Genomic DNA, 21,553 nt, shown 5'->3' with positions numbered 1-21,553 from the left:
CCGGTCCGGAATTTTCGAAACTCCGCGAGCGAGCGAGCGTGTGTGTGTGTGTGCGTGAGCCGCTAGGCAGGAGTGAAAAATAATGGCAAAAATGCCCTTTTTGCGAGCAATTAATCACTTAAACAGTGTGGGAGTACTCAACAACTTGCCCTGCATTTTGTTCACCCAAGCATCCGTGAGTGCCTTTGATTTTTCATCTGAAAAGGAGCAGATGTGTTTTCTAACCTAAATCTTCCATGTCTGGATCAGAGGAGATGGTCTTCCGAGGTCACTGTTATGGCTTTTCCTGCACTGCGCCGCGAGACCTCCAGTCGGGCTATGAAGGCGTATCTGGACAGGGCGCGAGAGCATGAGGAGTTCATGAAGAATCAGGAGTTGGAGTACGCTCTGGGTAAGAGACACCTGGCCAACATGATGGGAGAGGATCCAGAGACGTTTACGCAAGAGGATGTGGATGTAAGTCGTCCGGATGATGATTCTTCTTATTTGAAATTAACTTATATCCACCGTAGAATGCTATTCGGTATCTATTCCCGTCGGGACTGCACTCTAAGAAAGCGCGGCCGATGATGAAGCCTCCGGAAGAGGTGTTCCCCGTGCGGAAGGCGGCGGAGTTCGACGAGACAGGACGTCCGCATCACAGCATGTTCTACACTGGGAGGCCAAACTACTTCCAGACTCTCTACGTGAGTTTTCATGCCTTCGTCAAACCAATTTCTTTTGACACTGCGTCTCTTTCGCAGGACATTGCTGAGCATATTATTCAATTGAACGCGTATGAGGATGAAATGATCCGGAAGCGTGTGGAAGCGGATCCCAATCTGAAGCTGGTCCTCACATCGTCCATGTGGTTGCCCAAGGAGGAGTTTGAGGACATGTTGCTGGAGAAGATCCTCGATCTGGAGTACACAAACTTTGTCAATGCCATTGAGCGCCTTGCGGACTTGCCCTACTCTTATCGCATCCGGGACTTTATTGAGAAGTATCGGAAGCCTCTCACCGCCAAGACAGACATAACTAGTATTCCACAGCCGCAGATGGACTCAAATGGGCGGCAATTTGTAACGACAAACTGTGAGTTGAGCAAGCAAAACCACTCTGAACCAGATTATCTCACAATTCTGTCACTGATTCTTGCAGTCTGTAAGAGGAAGACCGCACGTGCCAATGTGACGGTGAGAAAGCCAGGTGCGGGCGCTATAACAATCAATGGCAGCGACTTGAGATACTTCAGCTATGATCAATGCCGCGAACAGGTAAGCGGACTTTGTCTCTGTCTTATTGTCCAAACACAGCGCCAGACTCTATATTTACACTTTGGCACCCACTCACGAGAGAGTGCGGCTGATTTACAAGATCACAGTATCTCTCCTCTTAGCCATTTGTGGTGGAATTTGCGTCAATTGCGCCCATCTCGCCAAATTCTGCCGCACACAATTGCGAACCTAATTGTTCCTCTTTTGAATGCGATAAATGATGCAGTGTGGCACACAATATTGTCTTCCCGTCATCTTTTGCGTAATTTATTCACATGCAAATTAATGGAAATGGAAATTTCTGGGAATTTTGTGAAAGCGCACGAGTCACTCGATGGCATGTTTATTCTTCTTTCATGAGGATGTTTTTGCTGGGCCAACCCCTTAAACAAAAAAAAGGCTGTGGCCAAGACAATGCGATAGAATTAGAGACAATGAGAAATTTTCCCTGGGATTTGTTGAGTTTGTGAGTCAAACATTGCAATTTTCCCTGGGTTCACAGCGACATTTTGCGTGTTTTGTCAATGAAAACCTGCGAAAAATATTGTGACCAGACAGTTTAGAAATTGCGGGACGCCGCATAGTTTTATCAGTGTGAATTATTTGCATGATTCGAGAAAAATATGTTACTACAGAGTCTGGCTGCGTATTAAGTTTGAGTTTGTTTAATGTTCTTATCACGTTTTGGAATTCATCATTCATAGTACTCACAATAGTAATTGCGTATTCGTCAAGGTTTTGCTGTGAATCTTGGGCGTTTGGAGGGCTCAATTGGTCTTCCTGCTGCTCTGGCAGTTCGGCTACTGTAGCGAAAAGCAGAGATCTGCTGGAACTGGGCGTGTTTGGGCTACATTGAGCGATGTGTCGGCTCTCTTTGTCCTATTTCAGCAACAATGGGAAGTAACACATGTTCCGGATTCACTGTCCATTCACTGGTTTGTGGCTAGCACGAAAGAGCTGAACGAGACGGCAGGATGAGGAAGTGATTCGATACATGAATTCTATGATTCCGCGTATTTCCTTTTGTCCCTCTGGCATGCGCTTAATTGTGGGCTTTATCAGGCTCACTCACTGGAGTCGACTGCAATTAATTTATTATATGAGTTCACGTGCGAAATATGTGCATCTCTTGGTGGGGGAGGAATTTTCTTAGGCATTTTCACTGGGAACATGAACATTGACGATATGGAGGGATTGTTGCTTCATCAATTATTTAATTGTGTGTGGCTCTATTTGAATAACCCACGAGCAATTACAATATTTATTTGTGGCAGAGCGTCACTAAGTGGTGTAGTAAAATGATATCTCTCGTGAGATTTTCTCATTTTCTTGGGCGTTCATTTAAATGAACATCGCCACCACTCACATTGTCATAATTTGTGGTGGAAAAATGCTCTTACTCGCATTTGAAGTGGGTTGAGATATATGAAATTATATTGTCATTTAAGAACTCTGTGTATAGTGTGTGATATAATGAGAGAAGGTGATGGAGATGAAGGAAAAAACTTGGTGGAATTGCTCCTCAATGATGGATGTTTTATGGATCTGCAAATATAAGATAAATTTGCATGGAATTCGCGATGAAAAAGCCACCTATCCTGCCCATTATCAGTCAGTTGAGGCTGGAAATTCTTGGGGTGATATACAGGTGTGCAAAGTCTCTGACTATGCGAGATGGAAAATTTGGGGTTCAAGGAAGGAGTGGTGAGACCGAAAAGGGAACGCTTCATCAGAGGTTCTTCGACTACATCGACGGAGAATGGAGAGACGGAGACCACGCCGTTAACAACGCAGAATAGCAGGTATGGGAAGATTGCTTGCGTGGGTCACAGAGGGATTTCCCGCACTATAAGATAGCCTAATAAGAATTCTGGGGAAATTTCCTTTGCAGACTCAGATCGGCGGCTCCTCATTTGCGTCTCAAATGGCGAAACTTGTCTTTGGCCGTGATGGAGGCGCAGCTGGCGACTCCGGATCGCTGTGACTACATGGAAGTGGGTCAGTCGCCACCAGCGGAATTTGCGCCGAGTGTTTATGAGGCCCTTGAGGAGCCCAGTGTTCAGATAACAGTGCAAGTATGCAACGATACCATACGTGAGAACCTTCTGGAGGAGATGAAGATGAATAATGGGCGTCTGAAGTTGTTTGAAGATGTGGAAAGTGGAGTGATTACGGCGGAAAATATTCAGGAAGCTCTGGAGGGATCTAGCAAGATGGAGCTAAATCTCTGCTTCCTCTGGGCGACATTTCTGAAGCGTCATGATTTGCTTGAGGGACTCCTTCAAGTGGGAGCGGAGCTGAATTTTGCCGACCGTACAGGAATTTCTGCCCTCCATCTCGCCGCTTTCAGTGGATGTGTGAAGTGTGCGAACTTTCTTATCTCGCGCGGTGTAGATGTGAATTTCCAGACGGGCCCCTACACGCCACTCCACTGTGCGGCATTTGGCAACTCATCAGAAACCGCTAATGTGTTGATTGAGAATGGGGGAGATCTCTCTGTAAATACTAAAAAGGAAAACAATGAGGAATCCCTCTTGCACTGCGCCGTGCGAGCAAATTCTGTGGATTGTGTTAAGCTTTTTATCTCTCATGGGGCGGATGTGAATGCTGTGAAGCCAAGCGGGACAAATCCCATCCATTTGGCGGCGGATCTTGGACTGGTGAAGTGTCTGAAGGCTCTGCTCAACAGTCCAGATGCTGATCCGAATCTGAGAATTGGTAGCAGTGTGAAGGAATCGACAGCTCTTCATTTGGCCGCTGATGATGGCAAAGCTGAGTGCGTGAGCTTACTGCTGGCCAAGGGCGCAGATGCAAAGTTGAAGAACCATCGCGGTCTCACGGCACTCCACTTGGCTGCCAGGACGACGAGTTTGAAGTGTGTAGAGCAATTGTTGCGTGTGGGAGGAGCTGATCCCAATGCCCTGGACTTTGATCACAGAACTCCTCTTCATGGAGCCATCGGAAAAACTCAGTCTTCCTTCAGAATTCTGGAAACTCTGATCGCCTGGGGCGCAAATGTCAATCAGCAGGATATTTATGGCTTCACAGCGCTCCATCTGGCCGCTCTTGATGGCCTCTCGGACTGTGTTGAGACGCTGATCTTCCATGGAGCCGATGTGACGATAAAGACGAAGAAGGGTACACCGGCTCTCAACATGATCGTGAGGAAAACGCCAACTTCTCTCAAGATGATAAGCCACAAACTAGATCGTGCCATCACACTTCACACTCACAAAGTGGCGAACAATCGTGAAATGGAGCTTGAGTTGGATTTTGGACCTCTTCTGCAACACTGTCATCCTCGAGAGATCAGCTATTTGAAGAAGATCGTGGAGGAGAATCACAAGGAGATTCTACAGCATCCGCTATGCACAGCATTCCTGTATTTGAAGTGGAAAAAAATCAGGAAGTACTACATTGCCAGGCTGATCTTCTGCTTCATCCACATCTTCTTCTTCAGTCTGTACGTTCTCACGGCCTTGGCGCACAATTGCTACAATAGCACGAAGGACATGGAAGAGGCAGCGCTGATTCAGGCATTGGAAATGTGCCAAAAGCAGTCAATGTTCGGTGACATGCTGAGGAATAATCCTTTTATGATGGAAGTACAATGGTGGGTTCTCGCGGCACTCACACTCGTGGAGATCGTCCGGAAGCTAGGTGGGATTAGTGGCTACTCGACAACGAAGCAATATCTCACCTCTTTTGATAATCTCATCGAGTGGTTCGTGATTGGGAGTGTTTTTGTCACGTCTTACGTCTATACTCAACGAACTTACTTCTGGCAAAATCACGTTGGAGCCTTTGCAATCCTATTGGGATGGACGAATCTGATGCTGATGGTGGGACAACTGCCCTTCTTCGGTGTTTATGTGGCGATGTACACGAAAGTTCAAACGGAATTCGCTAAGCTCTTCATGGCGTACTTCTTTGTCCTGATTGGCTTCACCATCAGCTTCTGCATCATCTTCCCGGACAGTCCGTACTTCCCGAATCCCTTTCTGGGATTTATTATTGTGCTGATCTTGATGACAGGCGAGATAGACATCAGCATGCTGACGAATGAGCCTGATGGAAAGGATCCACCTGTGTTGCTGGAGATCAGTGCTCAGATCACATTCATACTGTTCCTCTTCTTCATCACCATTATTCTAATGAATCTCTTGGTGGGTGTTGCCGTCAATGACATTGAAGCGCTGAAAGAGTCTGCTGAGCTCTCAAAACTCGTGCGTCAGACAGAGTTGATCTCCTACATAGAGTCTGCCCTTTTCAATAAATACCTCCCGAAGTGGCTGCAGAAGTTTGTGCATGAATCTGCGATGGTATCGCCGCACGCCTTCCGGGCGATTTTGTGTGTGAAACCCCAGAATCCGGGGGAGAAGCGTCTGCCGCGGGAGATTCTCGATGAGGCCCTCGAAGTGGGGAAGCAGCGCAAAGATCTGGATCACACGCTGTCGAATCAGGGCTCGGACATATCCCTGAATTCCAGCTTCAAGCGCAAGGGCAGTCGACGCAGTGGACGTGTTCTGGAGCGTCAAGAGTCGGTTTGTCCATCGCTTCATCGCGTGGACAGTCCGAGCAGTGAAGTGACCAAGAAAATGGAAGACAATGCTGAGAAGATTGATATATTGTCGAATGAAGTGAAGGAATTAAAGGCGATACTCCATCAGAATCACTCAACGCTCGAGCACTTGTTGTTTGTCATGACGAAGAGTCACGAGAGCATGCGAAAAAAGTCAATAAAGAAAGGTAGAATCTCGGATTAAGTGCTCTACCGGCCACCACTTCCTCTTCTGCATGTGAAGTGCCTGCCATCGAGATATCGCCCAAGCACTTGAGCTTGACTCAAATATTCTCTGGGAAGCATTTATTCAATTGATGTCGGTTATGTATATTTGCATGAGAGATGTACAATAATTGTCAAAAGAGATGCTGAGCGATAACTATATTACTTTGTACACAGATGTGCTAATTAAATGTACCTAACGAGCACTAAGATATTTTTATCACATTCAGATTGACGACACAAATGGATTTTTTCTGCTTCAGTCGATTTTGCAGTGTTTGGAAAACTGCTAAAACGAAGCTTCCCACAATGTGATAAATCACCGGAACTTACCATCGATGACGATAGATAGTTATTGTTTGTGAGAATAATGAATAGGTGTCTCTCTATATATGTATCGCAGTCTCTACATTATTTTTCCACTTGTGTTCATGTCAATATTCACGGGAAAATTTTTTATCAATGATATTTTAGTCTGTTTTTTTTACTGCGACACATGAAAATCGTCATCGTGTTTTAAAGTACACGAGCTTTCGCAGAAAAAGCGAGAGAGCAATGAAGTATTTCCTTTGCATGATTTTCCAGATTAACGATCGGTCGTTCTGAGTCTGTAATAAAATGATGTTTTCTTACTCTTCACAATATGAGTTTGTTGAACAGAGCAATATAGAAAAAAAGAGCGCGTTTCCCAACAATCACTCTTATGTATCTACATATTCAATGGTTTTCTGATGTGGGAAAATTTTTATCTTTATACTCTGATTTGATGCGTAGTCTAATGGTTTCGGGAGAATTATCATTCTAGCGATCATCGGAGATTTCACTGAAACCTCAATTGAGGATGATTGTAGTGCGTCGAAATTACTTTCTCTGTGCTTGTGGTAATTGAGATTTCGACACTATAGCCTCATTTTTGTGATCATACATTCAAATGTACCGGCAAAACACATAAAAGGTCGCTGAATTATTAATATGATGATATTAAAATTTGCGCGTAACCGTTTGATATTGCAATGAAAATGTCTCAAAGGCAGTCGAATGGAATTTTCTGGGTACAGGACTATTAGTAATGATTGCATGAAAGAGCAATTAATGCGTAGCGAGCAAATGACAGAGAACAATAAATGCATTAATGGAATTTGGGAGGTGAAACATAGGCAAGTGAACGAGTAAAACTGGATTATTAACATGGGTAAATTGCCATCGAGAAGTGTGATACAGTCTTGCGGCGTGTGGATTGCGGCAGTCATCATTTTTGTGCCACCCATCGAAATGAGAAGAGAAGAAAGTTACTTAATAGCAAAGGCATTCCAAATGGTGCACCAAAGTTTCACAATTTGGCGACCAAGAGTGGTGCGCGTGTATCACAATTTTCTGCAAAATGTGCAATGGGTGACCCGTTATTGTGAAATATAATTTGTATAAAAGAGATTTATCTTATGCACTTTTGCGAGAGAGGCACCTTTAATAGGCGGGAAAAAGAGATTATTATTGGATGTGTATAATTGGCGTGTGTGTGAGCAGGAAAATTGAGCAAGAAGCTGCTGAGTAACAGAGGAGATCTTGCGGAAATTGCACGCGTGTGATCTTATTTAGGACACGCACTTTCAACCATCAAGAGACATTCTCTTTTGGTTGGCCAATAAATGCATAACTTATCTGTATTTGGTATTTTTTCCGTGTTCCAAAATTCCCCAAAACCATACAGTGATTATGCCTGGGCTCTTCAGTGTCAAGTTTACAATGTCTGGACGTATGGAAAAATAATGTCTTGTGTGACAAAAGAAATGCCCAATCTCTTGGTCGACTTGTTGTTGTGTGTTGAGGCTTTTCGGCCGAAAAATTTGTACACAATCTACAACACGGTATAATAAAAGAGCATATTTAACGTTGCGTGAAAAAATTCACCGCATTTAGAAGCGTTAAAAAATGATTATGAATTACAAAGTGGATGCTTCAAAGTGACGACCTTGTTGGTGAATACATATTTTCACAAGTGATGATGAACAATAAAGGAATCTAACAAATTTTAATCTAAGAAATTAATCTCGTGAATAAAGAGTTCATTTTACAACCATATTCCTAATATGCAAAGATATGCTTATAAAAAAAGAAGTTAGGAAATATTGCACAAGAGTCAAAATCGTGGGACATGCAGTGTATTATGGTCCATTGAATTGGGCGTCAAGTGTCTCTGCTCTGCATAAATACGTCTCTTTCTGAGAATCATCCAAAAGGAGGTGTTAAGCTAACATGCGCGGATGTTTTTTTTAAATGCTGGGGATTTTCGATGGCGAGTCGCAGTGCAAAAGAAGCAGGCAATAAGACGAAATCAGTAAAAGCTTTATTACACCTGAATTTGTGGGCAATTTTATTGGTGATGTTCGTGTGTTGAGTGATTCTTCTTCAACACAAACACCAGTATGGCTTGGTTTGGGGAAAAACAGAGACATACATATAAAATACCAGAAGACTTGAGTTGGCCCCAAAATTGTGAGAAGCGGAAATTTTGTGATACTATCCATATTCACCTACACGGTTTGTTTGTGATCATCGCATTGTCCATTTGGCGCGATCACTCTCAGAGTCGCACACAGAGAGGAGAAGAGAGAGAGAGATTTGCAAAAATTTTCGGCTGCGACATTGTGGAAATTGATTGTCTACCTCTCTCAGGTGAGTTAATGATCCCGCCAGAGTGAGAGAGAGACGTCGAGGCACGGGTCACAAGAGCCCTCCTTAGTGACTACATAAAGTGCCGGGCAAAGAGGGATTTATCTGAATTGTAATTGAGGGATAATCCGAAGAGGACGACTCATTGGCTGATAACATAAGCACAAGGGATCTTATGTCTGATTAAGCGTCTTTTAGCTTCGGAGCAATTTTATCTATATAAGGATTAGATTATGGAATGTACGCCTATATTTGCCCCTTTGCCTCCACAAAGCCCCACGAGAGAGTGTTTCACATTTGAGCTGGCGAGAGAGTGTGTGAGAGGGAGCTCTGGACTGAAGTGGTAGTCTAATGTGTCTGTGATCTCCAGTATTCGGTGTTCAGTTGGAAGCGAACAGTGCTCTTGGTCGGAAGCATAATTCCCAACAGCAGACATCGTAGTGAAGTCAATTTGATAGAGTCTCTGCAGAAGAAGTCTCTCAACAGTGAAGAATTCTGCACATTAGTTTTCTTGTACAGAGTGTTGTGAATGCTATGAGAGTGATTTTATGACAGTGTTGTAACCACGCACGAAGGAGAGCGATCAGCCATTGAGAAGAAGATATTGAGACCATGGATAATCCTGCTTTTAGTGATGCCACGGCGATCAATCGCCAAAAGATGAGGAGATTCTCGAGAGCGGCGAGTGTGGCAATGGACAATGAAGCATCACCCTTTTCGCCAACATCGCCAAGGTGTGTGATTTTTGCTCGGGTGTGATCTTTCAACCGTGCTAGTCGCAATTAATTGCTCGATTAAAGATCACCGATCGCCGGAGTTGATTTGATTATTGTGGGGCTTACATATGTATGTACGAAGATGCTAATGCGCGGCGTGAGTCAGTGCTGTAAAAGGGCAAGTTCATGTTGGGAACAATAGGCAAAAGAGAGTTATGCGAAAATGTTTCCTATGTTATTTTCACTATCTCAAGATCATGATCAGTACGGCGAATACACACAGTAATCAAATCAATTTTGACGGTGATCGAACGAGGAAACGCAGCGAGATTATTAATGTGATTCTGGGATTTTTGCGATAGGTTCAAGACCGTGGCGCCGGCTATGATGGTGCGCTGGCGGAATGATCCTCAGGGAATGATGGAGGATCAGGCGGAGGGATTTGAGTACATGGAAGTGGGCCCATCGCCGCCGGCAGAGAGTGCGCCCAGCATGTACGACAGCTTCGAGGAGCCCAGCACTGAGTTGAGCGTGCAGATATGCAGTGAGACAATTCGCGGGAATCTTCTGGATCAGATGAAGACGTGCAATGGTCGCGTGAAGTTGCTGGAGGACATTGAGCAGCGCAATATCACCACGGAGAATGTGGTGGAGTCTTTCGCGACTACGGTGAAAATAGAGAGGAACATTGCGTTTCTGTGGGCGGCCTATCTGAAGCGCTGGGATCTGCTGGAGGGACTCCTTCAGGCAGGAGCTGATCTGCAGTACACGGACCCAAATGGCATTTCGGCACTTCATTTGGCGGCTTTCAGTGGATGTGTGAGATGCACGGCTTTTTTGATATCGTGCGGAATTGATGTGAATCTGCAAACGAAATGCTACACGCCTCTTCACTGTGCTGCATTTGGGAATTCCCCAGAGACAGCAAAAATGCTCATCAATAGCGGCGCCAATATTGCAACGGTGACGGCAAAGCAAGACTGCGAAGAGTCTCTCCTGCACTGTGCCGTCCGGGCGAATGCTGTGGACTGCGTGAGGCTGTTCATGGCTGAGGGGGCGGATGTCAACTCCCTGAAGCCCAACGGGACAAATCCCATCCACTTGGCTGCATATCTGGGTCATGTGCAATGCCTAGAGGCATTGCTAGAATCAAAGTCGGCAGATGTGAACATTAAGAATTGCATCCGCGACAAAGAGTCCACGGCACTTCATTTGGCGGCGGACGAGGGAAATGTGGAGTGTGTGAATATACTCCTGACCAAGGGATCTGATGTGAAGATGAGGAATCATCGTGGCTTCACACCACTTCACTTGTCGGCTCGATCAGCGAGTCTGGAGTGCTGCGAGTCCCTTCTGCGAACGGGCAATGCAGATCCCAATGCTGAGGACTTCGACCACAGAACAGCCCTTCATGCGGCCATTGGAAAGTCCGATCAAGCCCTTGATATCCTAGAGACGCTAATTGCCTGGGGTGCAAATATCAATCACAAGGATGTGTATGGATTCACAGCTCTTCATCTCGCGGCCCTCGATGGCCTGGCACAGTGTGTGGAGGTGTTAATTTTCCACGGAGCCGATGTGACTACAAAATCCAAAAAAGGCACCTCAGCTCTCAATGTAATTACCCGCAAGACACCTGCATCGCTTCAGATGATTAGTCAAAAGCTCGATGCCGCGATCACGTGCCACCAAAGTCACGATACGGCAAATCGCGAGGTGGAACTAGAACTGGACTTCCGCCAACTGTTGCAGTATTGTCATCCGCGTGAGATTAGTTCGTTGAATACATTCGTGGATGAGGGCCAGAAGGAGTTCCTGCAGCATCCTCTGTGCAGTGCCTTCCTGTACATCAAGTGGGGAAAGATCCGCAAGTACTACATCGGGCGCCTGGTCTTCTGCTTCATGTTTGTCCTCTTTCTCACACTTTACGTGCTCACGGCGCTGGCTCACAATTGCTACAACAGCAGCAAGGAGATGGAGGAGGAGATTCAGGAGCAGGAACTGTGCCAGAAGCAATCAATACTGGGGAATATGCTGCGGAATAATCCCTTTGTGATTGAGATGCAGTGGTGGGTGCTCGTTGCCATAACAATAGTGGAAATTTTCCGTAAACTCTGTGGTATCAGTGGATTCTCCTCATTTCGACAGTATGTGACACAATTTGAGAATCTTATCGAATGGTTCGTGATCGTGAGTGTCTTTGTCATTTCCTATATTTACACGCATCGCACGTACACTTGGCAAAATCACATTGGAGCCTTCGCGGTGCTCCTGGGATGGACAAATCTCATGCTGATGATTGGCCAGCTGCCCGTATTTGGGGCTTATGTGGCGATGTACACAAAGGTACAGGGAGAGTTTGCTAAACTATTTATGGCGTACTCTTGCATGCTAATTGGCTTCACAATTAGCTTCTGTGTGATCTTCCCGTCATCATCGCTGTTTGCTAATCCATTTATGGGATTTATTTCTGTACTGGTGCTGATGATTGGCGAGCAAGATCTCTCCCTTCTGACCAATGATCCAGATGACAAGGATCCGCCGTTTTTGCTGGAGATCAGCGCTCAGATTACTTTTGTGCTGTTTCTGCTGTTCGTCACAGTGATCCTGATGAATTTGCTGGTAGGAATCGCCGTGCACGATATTCAGGCGCTAAAGGTGTCAGCTGAACTCTCAAAGCTCGTGCGTCAGACCAAACTTATCTCCTACATAGAATCTGCCCTCTTCAACGGTTATTTACCTTGCTGGCTGAGGAGATTGCTCCATAATACTGCTCTCGTCTCGCCTCAGGCTTATCGTGTGGTTCTATGTGTAAAACCCCTGAATCCGGGCGAGAAGCGTCTCCCTCGTGACATTCTCAAGGCGGCATATGAGGTGGGGCGCCAGAGGAAGCACTTCGGCCACACCATCTCGGCGAGGAACTCCACGGCGACGTACTTCTCGTACAAGAACCCTATGAAGATCGACAACAAGCTATCAGAGGTGAAGATGACGGAGAATAACAATGCCATCCGATCCGGAGAGTCAGATTGTGGCTTCGAGACGGAGAGTATTTGCACGCTGACGACGAAAGTGGAAGAGAATGCTGAGAAGATTGAGATCCTCACGAATGAGGTGAAGGAGCTTAAGGCGATTCTGCATCAGAATCATGCACTTATTGACCAGATGATGACACTCGTGTCGAAGAATCAGCACAACAGCAATCACAAGAGTCACCATGGGAAGAAGTGATTGATTGTGGGATGATAGAGTGGAGAGACATCCAATTCAATGGCCCAGAGACTGATTTCTCTTTTTCTCTCACACATCTTCTTGCATGCGCGCGGGATTTACCACAAGAGTCTCACCTCCTTTTGGGCACAGAGACGTGGCTTCGGCCGAAGGAGAGGTGAGAGGATGCGGCGCAGAGGAAGAAGATGGAGGTGGAAGAAATAAGGTACATGAAAGATGTTGGACTTCAACATTTTAATTTATATTAATGTGATACGATGGAATGTAATATTTTATTCTTAAACAAAAATGAAAGAAAGAAAGATTGTAAAATCTCTGTGAGGAGTTTCTTTTTTTCTCTCCTGAAGACGCTGAAAACAGGACGAAAGAGATTTTGCCAAAATTGTGTGTATTTTATTGCTGATCGTGTCGAATGGAGAGAGAGAGAATTTATTAATTGTATTGATAAATGCTAATTTTTCGCTGTGTTAGGGGTAAGTGGGGCAGCTTCAGATTCAAAATGCTGTTCCAACTTTAGGATTTTTTCTTGAAAAATCGGCTGAATATATTGAAATAATCACAACGCTCAAATAAGCTCTTGTCTGTTGAGCTTCAGAAAATGCCTTTCATTGGGCATTAAAACTGATCCTTTTTCCTCTAAAAGAGGAATGAAAATAACATTGTAATTTATCTGAAACTGCCCCGCACGGGGATGTTTCGGATTGCTCTGGGGCAGCTTCAGATTTTCACTGATATTTACCATAAATTCCATTGTGGAATTGTAGAATCGCGGACAAATGATCACTTTGGTTTCTATTCTACACACTGAAACTGTTTAATTCCCTAAAAATCGCCTTTAAAGTAATATTTTCGCGACTTTTCTGGACCCTTGCACGCACTGTCAAAATGTCTGAGCGAAAAGCAAGTTGCCCGTCATTTTTCCTGTATCGCAACGCCACCATGCGTGAGTGGTGGCAACTTCAGTGCCACCACAAATCAAATCAGTGCAAATCAGTGTTTTTCGCGTGTATTTTCTCACTTTTCCACTAAGAAGTCGTTTAACGTGATGAAGCAATGCAGCACAGAACGGCACTTTGTGAAAAATCTTCAATATTTGCCACAAGAAAATTTCGACCGTGATGTTGCGTCAGACTGTCAGAGCGCGCTGTTGTCAGTCCGTGGCGATCCGAAGCTGCCCCGTGTGCAGTGTTTGTGCATTTTCCACCACCCACTGAAAAGGCCGTGCCAAGGAGGAAAAGTTCGGGCATATTTAGAATCTCTACTTAATTCTCAATAACCTTTGATTGTGTTTCACGCGAATTGTGGCTTTTTTAATGGAGAAAACACGCAATCAATTCGGCAGCAAAATTCTAGTTTGTGAGTGATTTTCAATTTTCACTTATTTTATCTAAACAGTCAAGGCAATCCTGTGCAAATTTTCGTCAATTGTAGTCCTTAAGGACTACAAACATTGTGTGAAGACCAGGAATTTATTCATGCAAAAATCTCTGAGAAAATTAAGAAATCTGAAGCTGCCCGTTAATTGTATTGATAAATGCTAATTTTTCGCTGTGTTACCTTTGTATATTTGCGCGATGACACTGGAGGAAATTATATAACAGAAATGATGTTGAGTAAATTTACACTGTACAATTGCATTAATTACTCCCATATGCAAATAAAGACATTTTTTTTCAATATATAGAATAAGATTTTGCCTCTGTTAAGTACATATTTATTCAACCGAAGATTATGTTAAGGAATTTTTCTTTTCTCGTGTCTCGTTGAGTGGTTGACTTTGCGCAGAGAAAAAGTCCACAAGTTGTAAATTTTGTGCTGCATCACATGGCTGAATTAACATTCCCACGACACTTTTTCCTTTTCTGTTTTCTTTGCCAAAAGACCTGAGTGACACGCGGTCTCGCCACACTGCCAAATATTTGCTGGTAGATTTTGCACGCGAACGTATGACATACGCGGGCATTGCAACAAATTAGACAATGTATTACATTTCCATTTGGACGTGCGCGAGCGCGCGCGCGCGGATTCCCCAACAATTGATCAGCATATACAGATTTGTACAAGATCAGTGAGTGACGCACAGAGTCTCACTCGTGGTCTGGAGCGGCCGAGCCAATTGGCAATGTGTGACAACGACGAAATGCGGGGGAGTGTTTGTTGAAGAAAAAAAAAGTGAAAATCCATGGAGATTTCTCGATGATCGCACGCGCGATTTATTTGGCGCAATATAACTGATTTGTAGCGAGTTCAAAAGAACTTTCCATGAGCATATCTACTCGAGACAGTGACACTCAAATTCAGCCAAACAAATATGTATTCTGTATAGTCTTGAGAAGTCGAGAGGCTGGCTCTCGGAAGTGACTTTCTGTGGAGTGCATTTTCTCCAGTCAGCGATTGTGTCTCGCGCCGTGGAGTTGTGTGGCCAACGCGACGTCTCCTCTCATATCGTCCAGTGTGTGACTCTCCTGTTCTTCCCCTCCACGAACTTATGTATATCAGTGATAACAATTGTCTCTAACAATTCAATAATCACAGCCTCAAGTTGATTGCCATATATTAAAGCTGGAGAGAGCGAGGTGGGGAGAGAACATCTTGTAGTGGCGACTTGAGTCAGTCTGTTGAGGAGTACCGAAGTGAGAAGATCAGAGATTTTCACGGTTTCGAGCAGACATTGTGGCCACCAGCAGAAGATCAAGTGTGATGTGATCTTGTCTGTGATCTCGTGATCCAGATCCAAAGCGCCTATAGTCTGTTGATGAAGTGTCACAGTGTGAGGATAATGGAAAATTCTGGACACAAAGAGTCAGTGATCAAGCCTAAGCGACGACGATCTTCGCGGGCAGCGAGCATTGCTGTGGAGAATGAGCACATTCCCCTATCCATGTCGCCACGGTGAGGGTCTATATTGGCTATTGTAGATGAGGAATAGTTCTGGAGGGAGTTGTATTGTAGCATGGTTGTGTCTCAAGGGTGCATCTCTTTTCCCTTCTCGGTGGACAGCTTCAAGACCATGGCGCCGCAGATGATGGTGCGCTGGCGCAACGATCCACAGGCCATGCTGGAAGAGCAGTATCCGTCGGAGGGATTTGAGTACATGGAAGTGGGCCCATCGCCGCCGGCAGAGAGTGCGCCCAGCATGTATGACAGCTTCGAGGAGCCCAGCACGGAGTTGAGCGTGCAGATATGCAGTGACACGCTGAGGATAAGTCTGCTGGAGCAGATGAAGGTTACGAGTGGGCGACTGAAGTTGCTGGAGGACATTGAACAGAAGAGGATTCTCAATACGGACGTGGTGGATATCTTCGCGACGGCCACGAAGGTGGAGAGAAACCTGAGCTTCCTCTGGGCGGCCTATCTGAAGCGTTGGGATCTGCTGGAGGAGTTCATCGACACTGGGGCTGATGTGAATTTCAGTGATATCAATGGAATATCAGCACTCCACTTGGCGGCTTTCAGTGGCTGTGTGAAGTGTACAAAGTTCCTCGTGAATCGCGGTGTTGATGTGAATTTACAGACAAAGTGCTACACGCCGCTTCACTGTGCCGCCTTTGGGAATAGCGTGGAAGCGGCCAGTGTCCTGCTTCAGCACGGCGCGTCGGTGGACGTGAACACGAGGAGGCAACATCTCACGCATAGCTATGAGGAATCCTTGCTGCATTGCGCCGTGCGGGCGAATGCCGTGGATTGTGTGAAGCTCTTCATCTCGCATGGCGCGGATGTGAATAGTGTCAGGTCAAATGGGATGAATCCCATTCATTTGGCGGCAGATCTTGGTCATGTGCAGTGTTTGGAAGCGCTACTTGGGGCGAAGAATGTGGATCCCAACATAAGGATTTGCATTCGCGAGAAAGAATCCACGGCGCTTCATTTGGCGGCAGATGAGGGTAATGTGGAGTGTGTGACTCTTCTCCTGACCAAAGGAGCGGATGCCAAATTGAAGAATCATCGGGGATTTACTCCTCTGCACTTGGCCGCTCGTGCCGCGAGTCTGGAATGTTGCGATGTGCTGTTAAGACTTGGCGGAGCGGATCCCAATGCTGAGGATTTCGATGAGAGAACACCTCTTCATGCTGGGATAGGCAAGTCAGAGACAGCCTTTGACATTCTGGAGACTCTGATAGCTTGGGGAGCGAATGTGAACCATCAGGATGTGTATGGATTCACAGCCCTTCATTTGGCAGCTCTTGATGGGTTGGCGCAGTGTGTTGAGATGTTGATTTTTCACGGTGCCGATGTGTCTACAAAGTCCAAAAAGGGCACTTCAGCCCTCAATGTGATCACACGAAAGACCCCAGCTTCTCTGGCGATGGTCACGCACAAATTGGACGCAGCAATTACTCTCCATCATAGCCAGGATACAGCCAATCGTGAGGTTGAACTGGAGCTGGACTTCCGTCAACTTCTCCACCTTTCCTATCCCAGAGAGATTAGCTACCTGAACACATTCGTGGACGAGGGCCAGAAGGAGTTCCTGCAGCATCCTCTGTGCAGTGCCTTCCTGTACATCAAGTGGGGAAAGATCCGCAAGTACTACATCGGGCGCCTGGTCTTCTGCTTCATGTTTGTCCTCTTTCTCACACTTTACGTGCTCACGGCGCTGGCTCACAATTGCTACAACGGAAGTAAAGACATGGAGGAGACAATCCAAGAGCAAGAGCTTTGCCAGAAGCAGTCAATACTCGGCGATATGCTGCGCAATAATCCTTTTGTAATGGAAATGCAGTGGTGGGTGCTCGTGGCGATCACTATCTTTGAGATATTTCGCAAACTCTTCGGTATCACCGGATATTCCTCCTTCCGTCATTACGTCACCCAAGCGGAAAATATAATTGAGTGGTTCGTGATTACCAGTGTCTTTGTCATTTCCTACATTTACACGAACCGCACATACACCTGGCAGAATCACATTGGAGCCTTCGCGGTGCTCCTGGGATGGACAAATCTCATGCTGATGATTGGCCAGCTGCCCGTATTTGGGGCTTATGTGGCGATGTACACAAAGGTACAGGGAGAGTTTGCTAAACTATTTATGGCGTACTCTTGCATGCTGGTGGGATTTACCATCAGTTTCTGCGTGATCTTCCCATCATCGTCATCATTTGCCAATCCCTTTATGGGATTCATCACAGTTCTGGTGATGATGACTGGTGAACAGGACCTGGAACTCCTAATAAATGATCCAGATGGGAAAGATCCGCCGTTTTTGCTGGAGATCAGTGCTCAGATTACTTTTGTGCTGTTTCTGCTGTTCGTCACAGTGATCTTGATGAATTTGCTGGTGGGAATTGCCGTACACGACATCCAGGGACTGAAGAAGACCGCCGGATTGTCGAAGCTTGTGCGTCAAACGAAACTAATCTCCTACATAGAATCTGCCCTGTTCAATGGATATTTGCCAACATGGCTGAGGAATCTTCTGCACTACACAGCTCTTGTCTCGCCACAGGCTTATCGCGTTGTGATGTGCGTAAAGCCACTGAATCCGGGTGAGAAGCGCCTGCCCAGAGATATTCTCAATGCAGCCTACGAAGTGGGTCGCCAGAGGAAGCACTTTGGCCACACGATCGCCCCCAGAAGCACCTCAGCCACGTATTTCTCGTACAAGAACAAGTTCGATAACAATAACAGTGCCATCGTGGAGAGATCAACGGATTCTGACTATGGCTTCGAGACGGAGAGCATTTGCACGCTGACCACGAAGATTGAGGAGAATGCTGAGAAGATCGAGGCTCTGACCAAAGAGATTAAGGAATTGAAAACGATAATTCAGCACAGCCATTCGTCAATTGATCAACTTCTGCAAATCATTCACAATTATCAGAAGAATAATAGAAAGTGCGTGTAATTTACAAGCGATATATTTGGTATTCTATTTGTATTGTTATTGTGATATTAATTTAATATGTTACCAAAACGTGTTATATTTGCCACATGAAGTAGACAAAGTGTAGATCTATTAAATGGCCTGGAAAAAGCGCGTGTTTTTGGTGGAAAATGTGGATCATCTGGGATGATTCATAGGCACTTGTCTCATCGTCTCTAACTGTCTCAAGGCTTAATAGGGCTGTTTTTTGCTCTCCCGCGGGATGGATTTTCTGTGTCAGCGGTGGAATTTGACGGAGTCTCTCATGTGGAGCGTGGCGTTGAGACAATGGCGCACAATTGACTCCACCGTTTGCCGCGGAAATGATTGTTGAATGAGTAATTTCGCACCACAATGAACTCCTCAATGGGGCAGTGAACAGTTGCGATCGATGAAGATGCAGCAGATTTAATTGTTTTGACAGTGAATACGAGGTATTAATTAGTATTTTGTCAATGCTTTCTCAAGCTGACAAAATATACTTAAAATGTGATGTGAAAGTATAAGAGAAATGCTGCAATTCCGAAGGGCCATTTTTCGTTGGTCATGTGCAATGTTGTGTGAGCAGAAAAGGCGAAAAACTTTCTTCTCTTCAGAGCCACATTTTGCGCGCTCCACAAAATGCCAATTCGTGGGACACGCCGCTGGATACTCAGTGTGTTGGTGAGGAGAGAATTCAGTGTGACGATCATTGAGTTGGGAGTTTTTAGAAGTTTTCAACATTCAAGGTAACGAGTTCAATTACAAAATGTTATTCAATTCAATTGAGTCTTTTGTACTCCGGGATGCCAGTTGTGAGTCCCACTCCATTATCAGAAGCGACGCTATAGAGTGTCTCCTGATTAGTTTATTGTTGGTGTGGAGAGACTTTGCCACGGGATTCTTCAATTTTCGCTGTGCCGTTGTGCACCCAAATGGAATGTTTTCTCACTATAGCCAAACACGATGATATACTGTACTTGGACTTCCGATCCCCTTTTAAGAGATCGAGCTATTTCTGACATTTTTTTGTCGCCCTCTTTCCAGGTCATCTTCCCGCTGATCTTCACGGACATGCTGGACAAAGTGGACGTGGAGGCGACGGTGTGGGGTGGCGGAATGTCTGGCCAGGCGGGAGCCATTCGCCTGGGCATCTCGCAGAGCCTGCGAAGCTTTGTCAGTGCTGAGATGGTGGAAGAAATGCGACTCGGTAATTGCGCCTCTCCTACGCAGAGAAGTTCACTGCGAAGTTCACAACTCATTGATCACCCTATTTATCTCTTGTTGCAGCTGGACTCCTACAGCTCGACTATCGCACGCGTGAGCGCAAGAAACCGGGTCAGGAGGGTGCTCGGCGCAAGTTCACATGGAAGAAGAGATAAATTAGTGACAGAGAGAAAGAGAATAACAGTTGATTAGTCAATCTACGCCACTTCTGGCTCTTTTATTCACATCCGCTCAAGAGGTGTGAGTCCGAGAATCCTCATGCCGCGCGCCAGAGTTTTCCGGGCTGTGTTGAAGATCAGCAATCGCTGACGCTGCAGCTCTACGCTCGGTTCCTGCTTCACGCGAGCCGTTTTCAGGCATCGACTCACAGTGTTGCAGAGGTCAAATAAGTACTTGACGAGAATGCAAGCCTCCAGTGAGTCTCGCGTACTCGCTAGAACCGCAGGAAAGCGATCAATTTCCTGCACAACTTCCTGGCACTTTGTATGGGGAAGGAGTTCTGGGTTCAGTGATTCATCCGCTTGCACCCCGGTGTTCATGGCGAGACTGTACAGACGACAGTGAGTATACTGAAGCTTTATTCCTGTATCTCCGTCCGTTTGCAGGGCGTGTTTCCAGTCGAAAGTGTAGTCCTTTGCGCGGCGTTGCTTCAAATCATTCACAATCACAGCTGAAATGCCAAGGATATCTGACGTCTTGTCAGTCGAATCCTCAAGATTGACTCTCGTTGTGGAAGATTTCATTTGCTTCTCTTTCATGATATCTCGCGCTTCATCGAGAATTTCCTCCAGGAACACAACGCTGCCCTTTCGTGTGCTCATCCCTCGAATGCGGCCGAATTTCACATGACTGAGATGCCTGTCGATTCCCACTTTTTGCGCCACATGGAACAATGCCTTGAAGTGATCAGTCTGGGCAGTGTCAACAATGTAATACAAGTGGGAGAAATTGTGCTTCTGTTTCCGATCCAGCATAGCTGCAATATCTCTAGCGAGATAAAGTGTTGTCCCATCACTCTTCACAACGGCTACGTATCTGTCACCCATCTCGATCACTTCCTTGCCACTTGGATCCTTCATGATTATCTCCTTGTCTCGCAAATCACTGAGAACACCTTCAATATTTCGTCTGCAGTACATTGATTCCCAGTCGTACTGGTCAAAATGCACTCCCAGACGACTGTATGCTTTCTGCAGTTCATTTACTGTGTAGTCTCGGTAGAGATTCCATCTTGTGAGATCATCAGAATCCTCAAGTTCCATTCTCGAGAAGATTTCTCTGGCATTCTCTGCGATTTGTGCGTCTTCTTTGCCCTTCTGATTGGCGGCCACGTATGCTTGGTAGAGAAGCTTGATGGGATCATTTTTCAACTGCTCCTCGGAGAGCTTAAGCATCTCCACGCCGAGTTTGAGGTAGCCAAATTGTGTGCCCCAATCGCCAAGGTAATTTATTCTCACCACAGACTGTTGGAAGTCCTCAAAGAGATTTGCCACAAAGTTGCCGATGATGGTGGATCGCAGATGTCCTACATGGAAGGGTTTAGCGATGTTGGGGGAGCTGAATTCCACCAGAATCTTCCCGGGTGACACTCCCGCCATGCACAGTGTTCGCGATGTGAGCAGGAAAACATTGTGCGCCTGTGGATGAGGGGAGGTAATTATTTTGAGCGGTGCACGAAAATCTGATGCTCCAGACCTTGAGGTGTGGTGTGAGGCAGGTAAGGCGCTGTATTTTGTTCCACATGTCTGGAAAAAGAGTTAGGAATTGGAGGTGGATTTATGCACACGAGTTGGTTGACATTACCAATGCAGCGACGAGCGCCTCT

The 21,553-nt window shown here is 45.7% G+C and overlaps 4 protein-coding genes across 5 annotated transcripts; 3 read left to right on the top strand and 1 right to left on the bottom strand.

Moving 5' to 3' along the window:
• Positions 1 to 11: 11 nt before the first annotated feature.
• On the top strand, positions 12 to 19,922 carry LOC132264142 (small ribosomal subunit protein uS9m). Its single transcript, XM_059764241.1, has 7 exons — positions 12 to 175; positions 250 to 456; positions 513 to 686; positions 744 to 1,074; positions 1,141 to 1,256; positions 19,549 to 19,711; positions 19,792 to 19,922. The coding sequence occupies exons 1-7, from the start codon at positions 83 to 85 to the stop codon at positions 19,881 to 19,883; spliced, it is 1,176 nt and encodes a 391-aa protein (XP_059620224.1). The 5' UTR covers positions 12 to 82; the 3' UTR covers positions 19,884 to 19,922.
• On the top strand, positions 2,570 to 13,123 carry LOC132264791 (uncharacterized). Its single transcript, XM_059765114.1, has 4 exons — positions 2,570 to 3,058; positions 3,148 to 6,005; positions 9,311 to 9,446; positions 9,791 to 13,123. The coding sequence occupies exons 1-4, from the start codon at positions 2,931 to 2,933 to the stop codon at positions 12,657 to 12,659; spliced, it is 5,991 nt and encodes a 1,996-aa protein (XP_059621097.1). The 5' UTR covers positions 2,570 to 2,930; the 3' UTR covers positions 12,660 to 13,123.
• LOC132264111 (transient receptor potential channel pyrexia-like) lies at positions 14,947 to 19,378 on the top strand. 2 transcript variants are annotated; one of them, XM_059764196.1, is made up of 2 exons: positions 14,947 to 15,551; positions 15,660 to 19,378. In XM_059764196.1, exons 1-2 carry the CDS (start codon positions 15,415 to 15,417, stop codon positions 18,502 to 18,504), a joined length of 2,982 nt encoding a protein of 993 aa, XP_059620179.1. In that variant the 5' UTR covers positions 14,947 to 15,414; the 3' UTR covers positions 18,505 to 19,378. The 2 variants fall into 2 exon arrangements, with proteins under 2 accessions (XP_059620179.1, XP_059620188.1); XM_059764205.1 differs by having other exon boundaries at positions 14,948 to 15,551; positions 15,629 to 19,378.
• LOC132264134 (probable arginine--tRNA ligase, mitochondrial) lies at positions 19,909 to 21,553 on the bottom strand. Its single transcript, XM_059764229.1, has 2 exons — positions 21,424 to 21,553; positions 19,909 to 21,365 (listed from the first exon to the last, which is right to left on the bottom strand). Exons 1-2 carry the CDS (start codon positions 21,469 to 21,471, stop codon positions 19,950 to 19,952), a joined length of 1,464 nt encoding a protein of 487 aa, XP_059620212.1. The 5' UTR covers positions 21,472 to 21,553; the 3' UTR covers positions 19,909 to 19,949.

This window comes from Phlebotomus argentipes, unplaced genomic scaffold (assembly GCF_947086385.1).
Source record: "Phlebotomus argentipes unplaced genomic scaffold, Phlebotomus argentipes genome assembly contig_2, whole genome shotgun sequence".
NCBI classification, from domain to species: Eukaryota; Metazoa; Arthropoda; class Insecta; order Diptera; family Psychodidae; genus Phlebotomus; species Phlebotomus argentipes.
Note: the sequence above shows the minus strand (reverse complement) of the source record. Positions and strands in the feature narration are given on the sequence as shown.

Coding starts and splice junctions, on each gene's coding strand:
- LOC132264142 (XM_059764241.1), top strand. CDS start 83: ATGGCAAAAATGCCCTTTTTGCGAGCAATTAATCACTTAAACAGTGTG. Junction 457..512: donor TTACGCAAGAGGATGTGGAT/GTAAGTCGTCCG, acceptor TATCCACCGTAG/AATGCTATTCGGTATCTATT. Junction 687..743: donor ACTACTTCCAGACTCTCTAC/GTGAGTTTTCAT, acceptor TCTCTTTCGCAG/GACATTGCTGAGCATATTAT.
- LOC132264791 (XM_059765114.1), top strand. CDS start 2,931: ATGGAAAATTTGGGGTTCAAGGAAGGAGTGGTGAGACCGAAAAGGGAA. Junction 3,059..3,147: donor TTAACAACGCAGAATAGCAG/GTATGGGAAGAT, acceptor TTTCCTTTGCAG/ACTCAGATCGGCGGCTCCTC. Junction 6,006..9,310: donor AAAAAAGTCAATAAAGAAAG/GTAGAATCTCGG, acceptor GCCATTGAGAAG/AAGATATTGAGACCATGGAT.
- LOC132264111 (XM_059764196.1), top strand. CDS start 15,415: ATGAAGTGTCACAGTGTGAGGATAATGGAAAATTCTGGACACAAAGAG. Junction 15,552..15,659: donor CCCCTATCCATGTCGCCACG/GTGAGGGTCTAT, acceptor CTCGGTGGACAG/CTTCAAGACCATGGCGCCGC.
- LOC132264134 (XM_059764229.1), bottom strand. CDS start 21,471: ATGTGGAACAAAATACAGCGCCTTACCTGCCTCACACCACACCTCAAG. Junction 21,366..21,423: donor GCCTCACACCACACCTCAAG/GTCTGGAGCATC, acceptor CCTCATCCACAG/GCGCACAATGTTTTCCTGCT.